General features: G+C 33.9%; 2 protein-coding genes across 6 annotated transcripts; one reads left to right on the plus strand and one right to left on the minus strand.

Moving 5' to 3' along the window:
- The first annotated feature begins 235 nt into the window (after window positions 1–235).
- On the plus strand, window positions 236–11,727 carry LOC140751600 (uncharacterized). Of its 3 annotated transcripts, none has more exons than XM_073085564.1 (19): window positions 236–394; window positions 994–1,091; window positions 2,033–2,095; window positions 2,749–2,857; window positions 3,816–3,922; window positions 4,481–4,661; window positions 5,074–5,222; window positions 6,090–6,211; window positions 6,402–6,558; window positions 6,821–7,003; window positions 7,137–7,252; window positions 8,642–8,750; window positions 9,089–9,239; window positions 9,630–9,769; window positions 9,843–9,958; window positions 10,266–10,383; window positions 10,746–10,952; window positions 11,370–11,611; window positions 11,685–11,727. In XM_073085564.1, the coding sequence occupies exons 1-19, from the start codon at window positions 355–357 to the stop codon at window positions 11,707–11,709; spliced, it is 2,433 nt and encodes an 810-aa protein (XP_072941665.1). In that variant the 5' UTR covers window positions 236–354; the 3' UTR covers window positions 11,710–11,727. The 3 variants fall into 3 exon arrangements, with proteins under 3 accessions (XP_072941665.1, XP_072941666.1, XP_072941667.1); XM_073085565.1 differs by having other exon boundaries at window positions 8,642–8,738; XM_073085566.1 differs by lacking the exons at window positions 236–394; window positions 2,749–2,857 and having other exon boundaries at window positions 992–1,091.
- On the minus strand, window positions 11,624–20,431 carry LOC140751598 (uncharacterized). Of its 3 annotated transcripts, none has more exons than XM_073085558.1 (19): window positions 20,277–20,431; window positions 20,011–20,111; window positions 19,559–19,669; window positions 18,828–18,932; window positions 18,140–18,202; window positions 17,957–18,053; window positions 17,384–17,487; window positions 16,235–16,406; window positions 15,885–16,036; window positions 15,451–15,581; window positions 15,206–15,356; window positions 14,646–14,828; window positions 14,340–14,455; window positions 14,007–14,254; window positions 13,628–13,752; window positions 13,414–13,535; window positions 13,227–13,338; window positions 12,658–12,897; window positions 11,624–12,579 (listed from the first exon to the last, which is right to left on the minus strand). In XM_073085558.1, exons 3-19 carry the CDS (start codon window positions 19,604–19,606, stop codon window positions 11,830–11,832), a joined length of 2,919 nt encoding a protein of 972 aa, XP_072941659.1. In that variant the 5' UTR covers window positions 19,607–19,669; window positions 20,011–20,111; window positions 20,277–20,431; the 3' UTR covers window positions 11,624–11,829. The 3 variants fall into 3 exon arrangements, with proteins under 3 accessions (XP_072941659.1, XP_072941658.1, XP_072941660.1); XM_073085557.1 differs by having other exon boundaries at window positions 20,222–20,431; XM_073085559.1 differs by lacking the exons at window positions 18,140–18,202; window positions 18,828–18,932; window positions 19,559–19,669; window positions 20,011–20,111; window positions 20,277–20,431 and having other exon boundaries at window positions 17,941–18,053.
- Between the last annotated feature and the right edge of the window lie 82 nt (window positions 20,432–20,513).

Consider the following 20,513-nt stretch of genomic DNA (forward strand, 5'->3'; position numbering starts at 1 on the left):
TATACTACTGATGAAAACAGTGGTGGCTGTAACTAATGACTGATGTGATGTTTAGTACGCTCTTAGGACAAAAGCTTCGATCACTAATAAGAACGACAAAAGTAGTAATTTTATGAAGGTTCGTTGATAATTTTACTGTAATAATAACTTCTAATCTTTTTAATTTTGTCTACCAAACTTCTCAATGCCAATACAGATTTTGATTCTTGTACAAAGAGAATATTATAAACAGCCTGACAGTTATAGAAGAGTTAGGAATGTCGCGATGAAAAAACCTGTCAACGGTATCATTGACAAAATTTCCAAGTGAGTTTATGTCAAAAAATATAAAACTAAATAAAAAAAATATTCAGAATGCTGAAAAATGCGTGTAACTCTACCCCAGTGGCCACAGGTATCTATGAACAATATTGTCTTTTTATGTATTTGTTATATGAATATTATTAATACCATGTACTAAGTTGTTAAGTTTAGGTATGCTACCATACCGTACCATATCCTTATCAAAAGGTTCAATATTAACAAGATTAATCGCCCTTTACACACCTAACACTATGTCAATGATAAAATTGATATGTTGACTTTTTCGTCATCATATCACAGACCTTGGTTCAGCTTCAATAACTCATACTTATTTACTACCCATTTCGAATGTTTGTAAGTAAATATCAATAAAGGTACAGGATGAATTGCAAGTGTCAGTGAATGGCACTGAATGGTGAACTCTAATACTATAAGTTAATAGCGATTACCTATTATTACCTATTAGTTTAAAAAAGAAATGTTTATCCTTTGGTTATAATTAGTAGTGTAATTGGATAACATTTTTTTCTAAAAAGGCCATGTAAGAACATGGTATCGGATTGTGGCTCAAACTTCCCAACTCTATTTCTTATGAGTAACTAAATTCGGATTTGGCCATTCACGCACACTTGAAAAAATCAAGTGCATAAAATGTATTATAATCATAACCATAACGATATCATCTTTTAGCCCATGACATGAACACCGGTGCCAAGAAACGACCACTTCGACCCCCTGGTATATATAAGAGAGCATTTTCGGCTAGTCCTTCGGCAATCAGATCAAGAGTATGAATATTTTCACTATTAACACATTGCTGGTTTTATTGAGTAATTCATGATATTCGATCTCTCATGTTGGGTGTCCAGGGTTCGAATCCCATGAGCCAGAGTTCTGATTTTTTGACACAGGTACGCGTACCATAATCTTTAAAACAACATCTCTATTAGGCAAGGAAAATATCGCGCTAAAACTTACGTACCTGAATTCTGTAAAATAAGATCCCAAATGTTTATCAAGTGTACGAATCCACAATCAAAAGTTCTCATAATTAGGACAGAAGACGACATGACATTTTTGCATTTTTTAAGATTTACAAAATATGTTACCGTATCCATTTAGAATAGTACTAGTAACTACTTAGTTTTTTTTTTTACTTTACTTTAATTTGCAGTACCTAATACCACAGAACACGACATGACATTGAAGACGACATGACATTTTTGCATCTTTTAAGATTTACAAAATATGTTACCGTATCCATTTAGAATAGTACTAGTAACTATTTAGTTTTTTTTTTTTACTTTACTTTAATTTGCAGTACCTAATACCACAGAACACGACATGACATTTTTGCATTTTTTAAGATTTACAAAACATGTTACCGTATCCATTTAGAATAGTACTAGTAACTATTTAGTTTTTTTTTTTTTACTTTACTTTAATTTGCAGTACCTAATAAATTTCAGGGAATAAAACCTTTATATTATTTAGAATCTTAATCGGTTTTAACCATTCAGAGAACTCCGAGAGCCGGTATGGATATCGTTTATTGATAAATGAGTAATGTCGTTTTCCAAGAACCACTGAACGACTTGAACCTAAATCACAATTCGATTTATTTTTATGCCAGCACATTGGGATTCAATTTGTGTTATAACGCAAGCAGTTTTAAACAATGCAGTTGTGCGAGTATTTCAACAATTTAAATGTAATTTTTGACTTTCAGAGTCCTAGTTACGTAAAAAAATCTGCAAAGGATAGAAGATGTCAAAGTTTGTCCCCGGGGAGCGTAAGTTATAGCTTAGAATTTTGTTTTTTTTTTTTCGATTTGTGTAGTTTACTGTTGGTCCTAGCGACCTGTACAGCTTCACCGGGTTTTGGGAGGCGAGCCTAAGGCTCAGCCGGGACAAGAAGACTATGGGCTGGAAAGGAGGGATAGCTTTGGTCACCGTTGCCAATTCCCTAAGCCGTCCACCTTCGCTGGAGGGAGAGAAGGTTGCGGACCCAGCTACTGCCGGAGTCCTGACCATCCACCTCTTGTCATATAGGGATTGCGGCTGACCCAAGGGCACATCCTGTGAGGTTAGAATGTTGTGATAATCAAATGATCTCTTTTTATAATACGACTATATTGAAAGGTGGTAGAGCTGAACAGTTTCCCGAGGAGGAACCACTACTACATTTAATTCTAGCGTAAACCAGTTCTGTTGGTTAAAGTATGTGGATATCGTGTTACAAATGAGGTGACCATTTCAAGAGTGGGCTTATTCTTAGGTAGACTGCAAGCTCGTTGGTTAATTTAATCTTATAAAATATATTATATTTATATAGTGTAGTAATAACGGTCTGAAATACTTTTCTCATTTAACTTCTCCTTAAGTACATGTTATAGAGTTTGTTTATATTCCTTCTATTTATAAATGAAACTCCTTATTTCAACAGAAAAAGGCTCAAAAATCCCTTGCAGATATAGATTATTCCCAAGAAACTGTTACACTCTCAGAAAATAGTAACTCTAAACCGTATCAAAATTACGAAAATCAAGTACCAGGTACGCAATTTAATATGTAAACTTTGTAAAATACAACCTGTGTAATATTAATATTTTTGCATAACTGTTAAGGATAATGCTTTTCCAGCGTATGTTTGTCACATTCTTTAGCATGCGCAGTGGCTCATATGGCTTGCCGGATTTTGGCATTTAATATGTCGTTGGGTTCATTTAAATTATAGGAGTAATATAATTATTAGAGATGCGCCGAATATTTATTTGGTATTCGGTATTCGGCATCTTCTTTGCTATTTGTATTCGGCCGAATTATTCGGTTTTGATGCCGACTATGTTCGTTTCGAGTATTTCTATTTGCTTGTATACACGATATGGTACAGGACTAAAACACAAAACTTCTTATGTAACGTTTATATTATATTATAAGTCAAACTCAAATCCTATGAAGAATGTGTTGAATAAAGCTTATAAAATAAAGCAATTAAACTTCAAATCAATATTTGTTTTGAAACCTCAAGTCAACACATTTATTACTTAATCTATAGTTTGTATAGTCAACATTTAGGTACCTTAAATCGGTATTTCTTTTTAAAACTCAAATCAACATGTTAAAGTGTTAATGAACACACATAATTGGCTAATTTACACTAAAGAAATGGTAAACCGAATAATTCGGCCTATTCGGTTCGGTTAAGGTTAATCCGAAAATTATTCGGTATTCGGTATTCGGTTATTCGGTGAAACCACTATTCGGCGCAAATCTATTAGTTACCGTACTCCTCCGAAACGGCTTTACCGATTTTCACCAAATTTTATATGCATATTCAGTAGGTCTAAGAATCGGCTACTATCTATTTTTCATAAGTAATAAGGGTTATTCACCCTTAACATTTATTTATGTGCAGTAGCCGGATTTTGGCATATAATGTGTCGTTGGGTACGTTTAAATTATGGGAGTAACATAATTATGTTTTACTTTATACTTATCTTTATATTGCAGAGAAGGATGTCGCGATTCCACATTGTATACTTACCAAGACCATGCGAATAATAGCGACGAAGAAAAGGGAGTTTATTAAATTGCGAAAAACCCTATTATCGCAGCAGGTTAGGAATTAATCATAACTGCACGTAACCTTTTTCTGTTTAATTTGTTAACATAATAAATAATGTGTAGTATGATATATTTTAATTTTCGTTCGAAATCACACTATAGAAATTCTATATAATTGTGATGAAATGTGCTGTAAGACTAGTAATTCTTAATAACTTATATAGTTTTAAATAGTTATAGCATTTGTGCATACGATTGTACCGAGGTGATGCGATTCGAATTGATATGGACACACTCTATACTAATATGTGTTTATTTATTTATTTTAATATATAAAGAGTTTTTTTCCCTAGGCGAACATATCATACCGTACAAACACAATATAAAACAATCCATTCATCATAAATAATTAATTATATGTACAATATGTCAAATTGTATAATATTAACGTTTTAAAGGACTTAAATTTGCACACATACGGACTTCCTTTCGCCACTAGTTACCTCTTCATAACGAACCACTTTCCAAAGCGGTAGTAGTTTGTTGATGTTGGAAAAGAGTTATATGTCTAAGAACTATATGTGTATGGAAAATAAAATACGTGTTTGCAGAACTCGTTGTTAGTGCAATACGCTGCGTTGAAGGAGCTAGAAGCGCGGGCCGGGATTACCGACGACTCCTTGGGGGAGGTGCGCATCCTGTCCGTGAGGAACTGGCCTGCGCACGACTTGCTTTTGCTCGTGAGAGAAGACCTTGAAATGCCGATGAACTCCGAGATAAGTGGAATTTTTGGTAATACATTAATAATTATAATTAAGTATGTATGTGATTAGATACTATAATATATAATATTATATCATGCATAGAGTTTATGTTGTAGATTTAAGGCCGTGATAACATGACATGATTGTAGAGCTGTAGGTATAGTATCAATCTATACATAACAAGAAATGTATTGTATCATTTTAGAAATTTATAAAAGTACCTATCTACTTAAGGTGTACTTTTCGTTACCGATTTTAAATGAACATAATATAAAACTTTTGGAAAATTTCGAAATTGCTCATTTTACGGAGAATCCTGACATGTAATGAAGATAATTTTAAAAGCTTAGTTTTCTTTATTCGTAATTATTATAATATTAGAATACTTTTAATTTTTGCAATTATAAGTGTATAATTTAACTTATTTCATGTTTCTTCAGGTCCTCAAGTTCTGCAACAGCTACAAGCACAGTTGAACCCGATCCCGGAAGAAGTACTGGGCGTTGGCGCTGAGCTGATGGCGCGTCGCATTGAGCTTTTAAACTTATTACGCTGCAAACACCGCGCGGATCGCGCTGGTTATACCACAGTATGTATATAAGCAAAGAGCATACTAGCAAAGAAACCGCATATTATTAAGGTTTGATTGACGGGAACATTAAATTTGAAGCAATTGAGCATGGTTGCGTATCAATTGTATTCAATCTTCACAATAACTACCCAAAAAAGGGAGGCGCGCAAGAATCAAGTGAACGTCCACTTTCAACAAAGTCATAGTGCAGTACAATATTATTGTGCATGCATACACAATTATGAATTTAACTGTGACTATCTGTTAGATAAAGCAAGAGTTGAGAACTGTTGCAGTGAACAAAATGGGCAAAATGCAATAGAGTTACCGACCAAAGCTATAATTGGAAATGAAGATGCCGTAGGGATGCATTGCGTAATCTACACGTAATCAAAAAGATTTCAATGTAAAATTACAAACAAGTCAATGTAATGGTACTGCAGGAATAGAATTAAAAGGGAATTAATTTACATACAAAGCGAGGAACTCGTTGATCCACTTAAAATACGAATTTAGAATTCGTCACGCGTTTTTAAGGTGTACAATACTGTAGAACATTATTTTGATTAATCTCGTAGGGTTCAGCCTGCGTTTGCAATGTAAGCCCAAAAATATGTATTGTACATACAAACCTTACTGCTGAATCACTCGGTCTATTAAAAAAAACTGCAAATAAATCCGTTGTGTATTTTTAAAGATCTAAGCGAACATGGGGACAGACAGCGGGAAGCAACTTTGTTTTATAATATGTAGTATGATAGTGATGAATTGTGTAACCAGTCTGTTTGTATGTATCATTGTTTCAATTTATATTTTACATATAATTACGTATATTATCTACTAAACTTCTTTACATTATGACCTCATAACTATATTTGTTTACAGAACTTGGAGTGGAAATCAAAAAATTTGGAATTTGATAATGAAACAGAAAAGCTACATAGAATGGTAGCTGGAACTGCGGAAAATTTAAAAGCTAAAATAACCTATTCTTTAGATCTCGCAAAGTTAGTTATTTTTTCTTTTTTATGTAGAGAATGTATCTATATGTACATATAAGGGAATATAGCATATTATAACACAGATTTTTATAGAATACCGTGTCGAACGATAAAGGGATTTCCGCCTTTAAAGTGTAGGTATCTTACAATTATAAATAATTATATTTACTTATTCCTTAACTTTAAATCCTTTTAGGGTTCCGTGGATGGATCGTGAGACAATGGCGAAGAAAATAGACCGCTTGCAAAAAGAGATCGTTGTACTGCAACATAAAAATGATGAGTTGATGAAAAAAGAAACTGAAGAACCTAAACAGCCGGGTCGTGCAGCAGCACCTACTCCCAGTTATCAGGTATTATGTTTGATTTATAACTTTCTGGTATATATTTAACGGATTCATTAAATACATTTTTCTATAAGATTTTGGATGAGAGAAGTTATGTATTACATAGAAAATATAATTAAAACCAAAAGTCTGAAAAACTTTCAAAAGTATCAGTAGTAAAGGTTTCATTCTAAGTAATATTTCTTAACCTAACTAAATACAAAAAAGAAAGTGAAATTTAGCTTTTTAAACTTGTATCGCTATATCAACATATATTTTGAACGTATAGGCAATGTACGAGGAACTAACTAAGGAGCGAGCTGCCCGCGAGGCTTTGAAGGAGGTGGTGTCGGCCGCAGAGAGCATGTTGCGTGTGGCGCGCGCCCGTATCGCCACACTTGAACGACAACTGAAGGAGATGCGTAACGACCTTGAAGGCGCCAAACGAAAGCATAAGGATCTTGAACAATTGGTAAAGTATTCTTAATTAATACCGAATTCTTAATTAATACGTACAAAAAGTAAAGTAAAATAAGTAATTTTACATGTATTGTATGAAGAATTGTATAATTTTTATTGTCTTAATCAATTTTGATGTTGGCCAGTATCGTCACCGCGAATCAAGTTATGACGCCCGATCGAAGAAATTAATAGAAGTTTCAAAAACGGGAGAAATTACGATCGAAGCTTTGTCGCGACAGCGTGACGCTCTAGAAACAAGGTTTGAATTTTAAGATTTTCTTAAATATTACATTCTATAAGTAAAAATAATGTACCTTTCCACTACCATTTTCTGAGAGGTAATCAAATCAAATCAAATCAAATCATTTTTTTTTTATTCAAAATAGGTTATTTACAGAGCACTTTTTGAATGTCAAACTACCACCACTTCACAAGGTGTTTCGTTATGGAGAAGAAGCGGCGAAATAAACTCCATAACACACATCTTTTAAAAAAATGGATTTTACAATGTTAAACTTAACCTAATGGTACATGTGGAGCTGGAACTACTTCAGACCACACCGTTTTGTCAGTCAAATAATCACTTAGTTTATAGTACGCTTTTTTACATAGCGTTTGTTTAACGACATGTTTGAACTTTTTTTCTGTGAGATTCAAAATGTGGTCAGGTATTTTATTGTAGTAGCGAATACAGTTACCCAAGATCTACCTTGCATAATAAGAAGCCACCTTGCATAATATATGTTTAGGAATTGCTAATTTATTTCTATTTCTAGTATTAAAGTTATGGTGGTTACTATTTTTTTCAAACATATCAGTATGTTGTCTTATATACATAATATTTCCATAGATGTATTGACTATGTACCGTCAATATGTTAATAGTGGGAAACAGTTCTCTTAGGGACTCACCACGTCGCAGACTATATATTGACCTTAATGCTCTTTTTTGAATAGTAAATATAGAGTCTATGTCAGCAGCACTACCCCACAGCAGAATGCCATAAGACATAATGCTGTGAAAGTAACTGAAATAGACAAGCCTGGCAGTGGGGATGTCTGTTAACTGTCTAATTCTTCTGACTGCAAAAGCTGCAGTACTAAGTCTGCTGGACAAAGCAGAGATGTGAGCGGAGAGTGAATCCGCAATGGAACAAATAATTATAATAAACTAGTGGTGCCCGCGGCTTCGCCCGCATTTTAAAGAAATAATATAACATACATAAAACGGAAAATTTGTACCTGCATTGGAATGACAGTGGTGCCATCTGGCGAAAATTGGTCTTACCAACTCCCAAACCCTCGTGGGCTCATGGACAACAACTTTGCTAAAAATCATCACTTGATCAAATGCTTAGTTTCCGATTCTATAACTACTTACGAATTAAAAATTAATTTAAAAAACCTTTTCCCACGGACTAAATTGTGAATCTAAACCATTCTCAAGTCCCCTTGAACACACACAACAAATTTCATCAAAATCAGTCCAGTCGTTTAGGAGGAGTTCAGTGACATACACACGCACATAAGAAATATATATATATAAAGATTTAGAATAAAGAACAAATAAATTTCCTAATAATTTCTTAAGTACAGATGAATGTCTGCGCATGTCTGTCTGTATTTTTCAAATTCAACGTTTTGGCTAGGGTTAAAGAATTGCGAGAGCAGGCCCAAGCTGCCGAGCGAGCGGCGGCGACGCGCATTGCGGACGAGAAGGCGCGCGCCGAGTCGCTACAGGCGAAGGTAGCAGAGCAGGTGCCATGTTGTCTCAAATTTATCAAGAAGTTGTGCTAAACTGATATATAAAAACTAACTATATATAAATACCGCTTGTAAAAGATACAAAACAACCTTACATGCTCAAAAGATTGCCATTTACCAAAAAACATCATTTCTGCAATTGTATTTAAAGAATCTTTTCAAAGATTTAAAACGAAACTGAAGAGTTATAAAAGCTGATGTCCAGTATGTTTTTTTAAAGCGGTGTGTTCACTTATGATCTATTAGAGAAAGGCAAATATGACGTTAGAAAGATTTTTTAGCTAATGAGGAAGTATTACTTATTTTTATTTACTACTAATCAATCTTTTTAGGAAAAGAGCAGACAAGCAGCTCTATTACGTGTTGCAGAACTAGAGGCGCGCGTGAAAGAATTAGAAGAACATTTAAATTCTCTCCGCGAGCGTTCAGTTCGTCTTGTTGATTTGGAGCGAAGGCATTGCTTGGAATATGTGCCTTGTAAAGGTATTCAATAAAGTAATATTACATGCAGGAGTAGCTTAATAAAATTGTAGAGAATATTAAGAAAATCAAGATGTTAGGTATAAGCATCTGCAGCCTGCAGCACATTGATTTAAATGGCGCTTTTCCATCTCAATAATGATAATGATAAGGATATTTTACTGTACAGTTAGGGTAAGGTCTTGCATCACAAAAATTGCTATTTATAATTATAAATGTATTAATGTTAGGTTGTAACGTAACACTTAAGTACTTTGAACTAAAATTAATATCATCATCATCAACCCTTTTTTTGCTTCTGCTGGGCACGGGTCTCCTCTCACTCAAAATTAATATAAGAGGTGCTATTGACAATATGTGTAGAAATTTTAATTTCTTTCTTTAACTCGACAGAAAGTGAACCAACAGATAGAGAAGTGGATATTTGGAAAGAATTACAAATAACAAAAGTGGCATTGGGTCGCGCTGAAGAAGAATTACGCCAGAGTCGTGCTGATAAAGACAGCTTTTTGGAATCCTTGTCTAAAATTGCGGTATAATCTTAAAAATAGCAATGCTTTAACGTATAGTTTCATTTATTTTATTTCGAGCCTTATATTTTTTTAGCAAGAAGAGGGAAATGACAAACAGGACAAACTCGCAACTGAATTGCTAAATAGAGAAAGAAAAATAATGAAACTACAACAGGTCATAGAAGAACAACGAGAAAATGAAAAGATAATGTATGTTTGAAAATTATTATTGTATATAAAAAAGATGTATCTCCTTACACCATAGATAATTAAAGATTACTCACTCCTAACAAGAAAATGTACCCAGTTTTGAGAATTGAAAAAGTTGCGTAAAAAGTTTTGCCACGTCTCCGTGCTAAAATGTCCCTAAAATATTTGAAAGAATTATTTATTTATTATGTAAATTACGCAGTATTAGTTATTTTTTCGTAGAATTTCTCTAAAAATGTTTTTATTTGTCAAGAATTAAAAAAAAGAACTTACTAATAAGCCTTACACTTACTAAAATGTTTTATAGGGAACAAAGTATGACGGAATATGAAAATCAACTGGCTTCCTTACGATTAGAGGTTAAACGGCTTCGCAATTACGAATGTTATTCTAAAGAAGTTTCATTCCAAGATATGCAAACTGAGGTATTATTTATAATTTGTTATTCTAAGTTGCACTGTTAGGTAATATGCAGGTAAAATGAAACATAGTATCGTAGAATTCTAGATTCTTTCCAAGTAACTGAAAGTGTTAAAAGGGTGTATGATGTGTCGCCGATCACCAGACGCAGTGAGTTTTGATAATTTTAGAGTACTTTGCGAGTAATTGTAATAACAATTTAAAACGAGCCGTAAACGTTCTAGGTCTTTATACTTTATTAATATTTTTTGGAGACACCTTGTACTTAGTTATAGTCACTTGAATGTATTATAGTCATACATAGCTTTAGTGACTGTATGCCGTTATCCCAGAGCTCGAGTAGGTTAATATAAATTACACTATACAGTTATTAGAACTGCACATGCAAGTGGAGACGCTATCCCGTGAGCGGTCAGCGCTGGTGACCGCCGCAGCGTCTCGGGCGCTGATGCTGGAGCGGCACGAACGCGCCGCTGACCTCTTTGCGCGCATGACACGTGCCAGGCGGGATCTGACCGCCTGTTTGGATGGCTTAAATGAACCGCAACCTATAGACGAATCGGCTCAAAGACAGGTATGACGAGACGATACGAAACAAATATTCAGATACCAATATTATCTTACATTTTTCATTACTGTTTCTCAGAGGCAGATTGAAATAATTTTAGCCGATTTTAATGAGACTATAAATTGATAGAACTTTCTATGAATAACAAGTTACGATGCTTATGAATAATAAGCTAAGCAATCCTAAAGATAAATGGTTACTGCCGCCACAAAATAGACATCGTTTTTCAATCAAAATATTATTGCTGCGAATGTTGGGCCTCAAGTGCGTTAGTGTAGAGGCATTAAGAGGGAGAGGTTAAAAGCCCTAATATCGTTTATATCTTTAAAAAATAGCAGTTGATTCTTCTTTTAAGTTCGGTTACATGCCGTAAGGTAGATAATAAGAATGGTATCAGTGTTTTACATTTCTATAATTCAACAGCTATCGCGCTCTTTATCTTCGGTATGTGCCGGAGCCTCCGACACATGGACGGCGTTGCGCGCAGAACGTGCTCGAGTGCTCAGGTTGGAGAGAGCGGTCCTAGCGCAGAGCTTGCAATTGGAGAGAGAGGCAAGAGTCCGTACGCAGCTGGAGCGTCGCAGAGCTATGCTGGAGCGGGAAATTTTGCGATCTCGACATGCATCCCCTTCACAAACAGTCACATCGGCGGCGGATAATCCAAGGTACACTAATTAGGTTACATTTACACAATTGTTCCTATAAATGTGAAATTATATTTTTTGTTCTTTGTTACAGACTCAACCATTTTTTGAATAAATAGCATCTCTGAATAACACAACTTTTTTCATTTTACCTTCATTTTGCCCTTTATTTACTAAAAACAGCCTGACATTATTTATGGTTTCAAAACATATGAAATATACATGAACGTTTAAGTTCCTTAGAGCCTGTGACCAGCTAACCTAAACATTTTACGCTTTTTTTCTTCCTTCAAATGGTTTGATATAAGGCACTGTACGTTTCTTGCCAAATTGCGATTCTCGGCATGATTCAAATTATCAAAAGGCTCATAAATATTGCTGTCCTTAATAAGTAATTGTGGAGGAGTATGCACAGGTTCATAATCACGGAATGGAATACATTTTGCCACGTTACGATTGAAGACTCCTTTTCCACACCCAAAATCATTTATTTCAGGTAAATCAGTCTTAGTAGGCATATATGTTTTCTTGACAAAATTCCCCATCTCTATTTTAGTAGGAAGTGCTTCGTGATGGTCTTTAAAATGATCTGAATGCACAGTCTCTTGGAAAAATACATGATTAGGCATTTGTTTTTTATTGTTATATCTATTTTTATTATTCATATAATAGCCTTGATCCCTGTGCAGCTGTGGCTCGATGGGGCTACTTAACTCCTCTTCAAGAATTTTAATTAAATTATCCAAGTTATCTGGTTGATTCTCAATATCTGTTTTATTTTCTAAACGACAAGCTTCATACTTAGCTATCTGTTTTTTCAGTACGCGCAAGTTTTCTTCATCCTTTCTTTTTTGTAGCGTAGCTTTTTGTACCTGATCTTCTAACGTTAAAATGATTTTCTCCAATTCATTGATTTGTTGTTTGCGTGCTTCTAAATTATTTAAAAGTGTATCTATTTCTGCATTCTTTTCAACAAGCTGCCTATTCATCTAAAAATACCATAATTATTTTAGTAAGTATAAATTACACCTAATAATTATTAGAATTTGTAAATAAATATTAAATACCTCTGAATCCATATGGGCTTTCGTTTCTATGTGATTCTTTAATAATTTAATAATATTAGCATGTTCTTCCTCCTTATCCGTTAAAATTTTAATTAAATCCTTTTTTTCTTTTAAAATTTTCTCTTGCTCCTTTATGGTATTTAAATTATGTTCTATTTCGCTATTCTTTTTTTCTAGTTCTTCAGCCATTTCACTGTTTTGCTGGGTAATTTCTTCTAATTTCGTATTTTGATTATTAACCTGTACAAAAAAGCAATGTATGTATTATGTACGTATGAAATGTACGCGAATGTAACGTCCTTCATAATCTGTTTGCATTTTATTTTTTTATTTGGACCTTTCGAATTTAGTGAGAACGGCAATGTAATGTGAATGCGTTTGTATGGTATATGCAAATCGTTTGTCTTCATGTTACATGTAAGCAGATCTATACTGTCTGCTTGACTCAGCAGTCTTCTTATAAGATAAGCTTCATAATCACGAGGACAGAAAACATTACATAAAACAAAATATATAAATAGTAGTTACCGATTACCAAAAGAAAACATGGAGTAGAAACACATATTCACCATATCAGGAAGAAGATGTAAATTTTCAATAGCACTCCAACGCTCTTGAAGTTCTTCTGCTTGGGTTTTTAATGAAAATATCTGCTCTTCATATTGTTTCATTTTAAAATCCCTGTGAAGATAACAGGAGATAATATAATTACGAATATGATAATTGATATAAGAATAGTTAGTAATAATCACATACCTGTTTTGTAGTTGCTTTTCTAAACTTTTTTGCCTTGTTTTAAGTTCTGAGATGGTTTTCTCTTTGTCATTGAGTACACATTTTAATTTTTCTTCAGAAGCAAGTGCTTCGTTAAGATTCTCCTGATAAATGTTTTAGTTTAAGTAAGGTTCATATGATTTTTACAGGCTTTTATTTAAAGTAAATAAGGACATCTAAATATTTTAGTACGTACCTCTATTTCTTTAACGGCGTCATTTTGTTTTGTCAAACTTTGTTTGTAATCTTCTATTTCGGAGTTTCTTTTGTCTAGTTCCATTTTAAGACTACGTAATTCATTTTCCAGTGTATTCGTTTTACCTAACATATTATTTATTCACATTAGTTAGTTAAAATTAAATTAAAATGCTTTGTTTTAATAAATATAATAAAACAATGTCCCGCCCCGCCACCAATTGTCCACCATCTTCAGTAATAGTCCTGATACATCGGAAAAGTTTTGGTGTATGATTAATTTAAAGTTTTATGTAAAATTAGCTGAAATGTGACGTATATGATGACTGATCATAGTTTCGAGAAAATTGATCGGAAAAATTATCGATAAAAATACTAACTAAGAAGTAATTTCTGCTCTTGCACCAATGCTGCAGTATCCTTATAACGTAACTCAGTTTCGACGAGCTGGGTGCATAACAATTCGATTTGTGTATCACATTTCTTTCTCTCTTCTATTTCTTCATTATATTTTTTTTCAAATTCAATAATTTTTTCAACATTTCTACTTTGTTCTTCTTTCATCAAATCAAGCGATTCGTTATAGTTGTTCGATAATTCTTCAAGGCGCTTCTCAAGATCTTCTTTCCTGTTATTTTTTAGGTTTTCGGTAAATACTTATATAATTTCCTTGTTTAGGAAAGATTCAATTTAAATAAGTGTTTATAACTTACTCGGTTTGTAATTTCTCGCGAGCGTCAGCAATTTCTTCAAGATGTGTAGTGTTTTCTTTGATAGATTGATTTAATTTGCCCAATTCTTTATCAAATTCGAGCTGTAATCTGTTATTCTAAAATATTTTAAAATGTGTTAAAATGTTATATATCTAATAAGTATCTTTATAAGATAACAACATTATGGTGGATGTAAAAAAAATAACATTTAAGAAAACGATAACTAATGAAGTTGATTCTGTAAATATTTATAATACAATACTGTATCTTAAATCGTATGATCTAATGAATGAATTAAAATATTACTTGATCATTTAATTGTTGCACGGTGCGCTCTAAGTTCCTGTTGTGTGACCGTGCTTGATTCAGCGCAGCCTCCAGTTGAACAGACCTCTCTTCACCAATCTTTACTTGACCTTCCGCTCGTGTCAAGCGATCCCGTACCATCGTCTTCCTTTGTTTCTCTTCTTTCAATAGGTTTTCTAACTCCTTCAAATTAAAAATAAGGTTAGAATAGTTAGATCTCACGGAGTATTCCGCCTTCCGTGCGTGGGGCGGAAACGCAAAACGCGTGGAGATATGATAATTTAGGTAAATTACAGTTACCGTTTTTACGGCGCGAATTATTTTCGCTTCGTCGAGATTATCTGTTGACCTTGCTACGATGGTGGGAAAGGTAACATATTATATAGATGTCTTTCCGTTTTATGGCTACTTAGGTGTCGCTAAGTAACAACTACTCCGCGTCAGCAGCGGAGGTGGAAGAAACACGCTCCATGATTTTTTACTCTAAATGTTTTTTGTTTTTATGCCATTACATTCGGTATCTATTTTCTAAGTACTAATCACTTGTAAAATATACTTACCATGATGCGGCTTCTGTTATTTTGTGACCTGCATTGATCTGCATTATAAATCTGTTTTCGCAGATCAGAATTCTTAGAATTTATATCTGACAATGCACAATTTAATTCTTCTGTTCTTAGCTGGAGAGCAATCGTGTCTTTTACGCACACCCTAAATAATAAATATTTTCATTAAATAGGTATACAGTAGTCAGTAGTATACACGTAATAAAAAAGATCTGTAGTCGGCATTTATTCTCGCTAACCTTAAAAAGTCGAAAATGTCGTTCAATTCTTTTAGAAACTCCGATTTTACATTATCTAAGGAACAGTTTAACATTTCGTTTTCTGCATTAAATTCTTTAATTTTTTTCGTTAGAGAACTCCTTGTGCATCCCTACAAAATAAATGAATATATTTTATTATAAGTTAGAAATATATTTTTTGGATCTCCAAAATCTTATATATAAATTTTCTCGTGTCATAACGTTAGTTACCGTACTCCGAAACGACTTTACTGATTTTCACCAAATTTTATATGCATATTCAGTAAGTCTGAGAATCGGCTACTATCTATTTTTCAGACCCCTAAGTGATAAGGGTTGTTCACCCTAAACATTTTTTTATTTATATAGCAACACAACGTTTGCCGGGTCAGCTAGTAATATACATATAAAGATGTTTTATCATAAAATCATACCTTTTCTTGAGTATTTAATGTATCAAACCAATCGATAATTTCTTTTCTTTTCATCAATGTTTCTTCACATAAAGCTATTAATTTATTAGGCATACTGTTTAATTTCTTAATGTCGAGGTTTAATGGATTATTATTAGGAAGAAGTTGTTTATCTGAAAGATTTAGATTTAGGAATAAGTTACAATAAAGACTAGTTTTAATTTTTTTACCCGGGTTCAATCTCTGTTCAAGCTTAGCGAGTGGGATACGCGTGCGTGCGTGGACATGCGTGACAGAATAATAGAAAAAATCTATTATATTAAGGAACAAATACACCTTTTTTTATATAAAACTCATTTAAATGCAGTAACCATTCTGTTGACGTTTGGCGTCTGAACACAATTGTAGCAATTGGTCCGGCGTCATCTTAGCTACATTCATGACGCGAAGATCTTCCGCAGACGGTAGACTTGACTTATGCCCCAGTGCATTCAGCTTCTGATGTGTGTTGTGAAGAGATGCGTACAATTCCAATATCGTTCTCTGTTGGTTATAAATATCGGAAGGTCAGGATTTTCGCTTTGGACTTGCTCCAGCCGAAGGGTTCAAAGAATTTGAAAGGGAAAAGGTCTTCCTATTTTTTTAATTTTGATACCCTTAATAGGTCACTGATGAATATTATACTCGCTCTGAGGAGAGAGGTAGGAGGACTCTTAGCCCTCTCCCTAGGTTCGCCACTTGAGTTTGAATATTTAGCCTAGGTTCGCCACTTGATTTTATATAGCTACAAGCAAGAAGCTAGTCACAATTCATGTCCACTACTATGATTAGCTACGTTAATTTACGCTCATGATGGGATTGATATTTTGCGTATTTACGATCGTGATATTAACTTCATCGCTATTTAAAGAGAAAATTAGATACTTCACACTATTATTTTTTGTCAGCAATAAATAATAGACTGTAGTGACGAGAAAGTAAGCTCACTATGGAAAAAAAAGAACACTTTTTTGCGAACTTCTTTAATTTTTAATTTTGGGCAAAAAGTTATATAAACATATTTGTAGGTAAAATAATTTGCTACAAATTTTTTGTACTTTACAAAATTTTTGTACAAAAGACGCATAGTTTCTGAAATATTGCGAAAAAAGTGTTTTCTCTTTTTCCAAGATGGCGGCCGGGGGACAAGGTTGGCGACCCCACAAACTTGAGGTTAAGCTTCTACCCCTCACACAAGTCCCAAAAATAAAATTGCGTCCTCTAAAAATTAATATTCGGTCCTTAAATAGTGACATTTCAATGGACTATAATTTAGTCGCATATAAGGGAAACCGTAATCATTTAACTTCAAGTGGAGTGACTTAGCTGAATACGTTAGTAACTGAAACTAAGGTAGTTTTAAACAGTTGCATATATCTAAGGCGGTTTGTATGTGTTTGTGGCATGGTCACACTCTAAGATAATTACTAAGTAGCTCAAATATTCAGTTAGCAGTTGCATATTAAACGTTCTACATATACCTGTCGTTCATTGAGTTCGAATTTCATACTCTCGAATTTACCGATCTTCTCTTGCCATTGCATTTTAAGCTGCATTATTTTCTCACTTCGAGAGGTAATTGAATCTGTTAAATATGCAAAAACATGATAATGTTTAAACAATATTTAACGGGTAAATTCGTGAGCAAACTTCTTTAATTGTGTGAGACAAGAACTGTAAACTCCCAATTGAAACATAATTTTTCATGATGAAAAAAGGTCTGCATAAAGTACCCATGTGAGTAGTTATACAATATAGGCTCGTATTCTTCATTGATCAAAGTAGATATAGAAAGTCAACCACAGATTTGCTTTTCCTGTGATATGTAAGATCACATCCGAAATAAAACGCATAAGGTGCCGTGATAAGCTATTTTTTACTCTTCTTGTTTTGAGAGGAGTGGACCTACGTTCACAATTCATCCTTAATCAGGGGATGACGATGGTATTAATAATGCTCGTTAAAATATGAAGTTTCCATAGCGCTAATTACTCTACAAAATATTTTGTTATACTTTTTAATTCCTAAACAAAACTACCTAAAAAATCAGGCACCTCTTTCATTCACGTCGCCGCCAGGATGGTAAATTTGATTAGAATCAGTTGGCTCATCTTGTTGTGTTTCTAGATCTTCACATTTTTTTATTGTTTCCTGTGCACGAAAATTACAATTTTCGTTTTTAACATTTTTTTAACGAATTTAGTTAAATCATATCATTAGAAATTAGTGGATTTTACCTGGTCAGGCAGAGGCGAAAAGTCTTTGACGTGGAAGGTATGTCTTGTCGCTCCCATTTGTTTCTTAAATAAATGTTACCGTTATAAATAGTCATTTAACTACTAACTACAGTGATATATCACAAATGTGATTTTTATAATATAAGAGTAGTAGACAAGCATGTAGTCCACCTGAGGGTAAGTGGCTACTGCCGCCCATGTACATCTGTAATCAACCCCAGAAAGGATTAGATATTCCTACCTGACGTCGGTCACAGATGCGCCACTACCTGGACTTAGCTGGAACGCCTCGGAAGAGTATGTCTCCCTCAAACCACAACACAGCAGCGCTTAACACTGCTGTTATTAGGCAGAAATAGGTGTGGCGGTGATGCCGCCAGAGTCGAACTACAAATGGCTCTACCACCATCAAAAAAAATATATAACTGTTATCCAGATAGAAAAGTGAACAGTATAGTATTAAGTATGGTTATAAAAGTTTAAGTATACTTTTAAAGACAAGTAGAGGTATAATAGCATCATTATCCACTAGCTGTAGGTGCTGTAAGCCTAAGAATGAGAATTTAGGCCGTAGTGCGGATCAGTAGGTACACTTTAGACACTTTACAATCCAATCAAGAGTCCACTGTCCACTAGTCTTTCACTGTTTACCACACTCCTTTTCTTAATAGACGATAATTATGCTCACCTGTTTCCCTGCTAATGGAACTGTTATAATTTGTTTGGTTGCCTTATTTCCTGTTGTTAGAATGTTATCATGGAAAGTTGCTTTCCTCGTACCTGTGACTGGTTTCTGATAAAAATATAAAGACATATATTTGTAGTAGTAGAATCAAAGGTTACTAACGTTGCAGAATTCAATAACAATTATCAGGATAAGATTTCTTATTTGAAGAACTTAATATGTATTTCATAAATATCGAATATTTTTGCATATACATTAATTAACTGTCATGTCATCGTGTTCTGGAATACGCCAAAAGTAAGTAGGTAATCATTCCACATCTTGCACGTTCTAGGTAAAAAAGCTCGTGCAAACCGAACCGTGGAGGACGCCCACGAGTCCAGTTGAAACTACTACGCGGTGTAGCGTGCTGCGTGACACAATAACTCCTTTTATATGTTATTTTCGGAATATATCTAAATATATATAACTCAAAGGTGACTGACTGACTTAGTGATCTATCAACGCACAGCCCAAACCACTGGAGGGATCGGGCTGAAATTTGGCATGCAGGTAGATGTTATGACGTAAGCATCCGCTAAGAAAGGATTTTGATCAATTCTACCCCCAAGGGGATAAAATAGGGGATGAAAATATTACTTAAAACGCGAGCGAAGCCACGGGCAAAAGCTCATTTGTAATTAAAATTCTAGAGTAACACTAAGTATAACAATTATAGGATATCTTTTACTCGCCTTTAAAGCTGGTATAAGTTTTTCACGGTCCAATCGTGCGGACCGCATGGGATAATGCGTGGCTTGGCCGGCTTCATCCCGTGCTCTGCTTGCGGATTTTGGACGGGCATACTGATAACATATTTTTTTGAAAAATTAAACTGGTCGCATATGATTTTAGAGTATAGGTCTGTAGTCTCGCGGTCTATTGGACTATGGATACTTTAGATTATAAAATTATTAAACAATGAATATATCAACACTTATATAGAGGCAAACTTCTATAATTAAAGAAAATAAAATAAAAGTATTTTCTATTTGCACCATTTGTATCTTAGATTGTTAGAATATTAAGAATATACGATGCATAAGGTAACCACGTTGTACAGTTATTGTATATAGTTATTATATATGTGTAACTGTATAAGTACATTTAGCCGTTATGTAAATAGGGATTAAAAAATATAACATACCACAAATTCTGAATAGTTTTCTGCTTTACTTTTTTCAACCGATTTCCTCTGTCTGCCGGGTTGGACTCGCAGTGGGATCCGCCCCCTATAAGCATGATTTTCTGCAAAATAATTTAACATTTAAAGTAACTTCTCAATAAATCAATACTTAACTAACTAAATTAGTCAAAGGAGCACACCAAACTATGATTTTCTATATTGACTTTTCTACCTTGTATACTTTGTTCCCCAAAAGCCGCCATGGACACACACAATTTATTACTTACTGAAAACAAACACACACTATAGAATTAGTATATAGTTTTACGGGGTCTCCAGCAACAAAAATTTTGTCACGTAAAATTTTCGATGCAAAGCTTAAATAATGGTGGAAGAAATTAGAAATACATCTAACTTCTGTCACGAAATGACACAAAAGAAAAGAACATTCAACGCTGGCAATTTTGATTATTAAGAACCTTCGTTAGTTTCTCTATATACAAAGAAAAAATATAAGTTATATT

The sequence above is a fragment of the Epargyreus clarus genome, unplaced genomic scaffold (assembly GCF_041222505.1).
Source record: "Epargyreus clarus isolate Ecla_fem2 unplaced genomic scaffold, WU_Ecla_fem_2.2 ptg000023l, whole genome shotgun sequence".
Taxonomy (NCBI): Eukaryota; Metazoa; Arthropoda; class Insecta; order Lepidoptera; family Hesperiidae; genus Epargyreus; species Epargyreus clarus.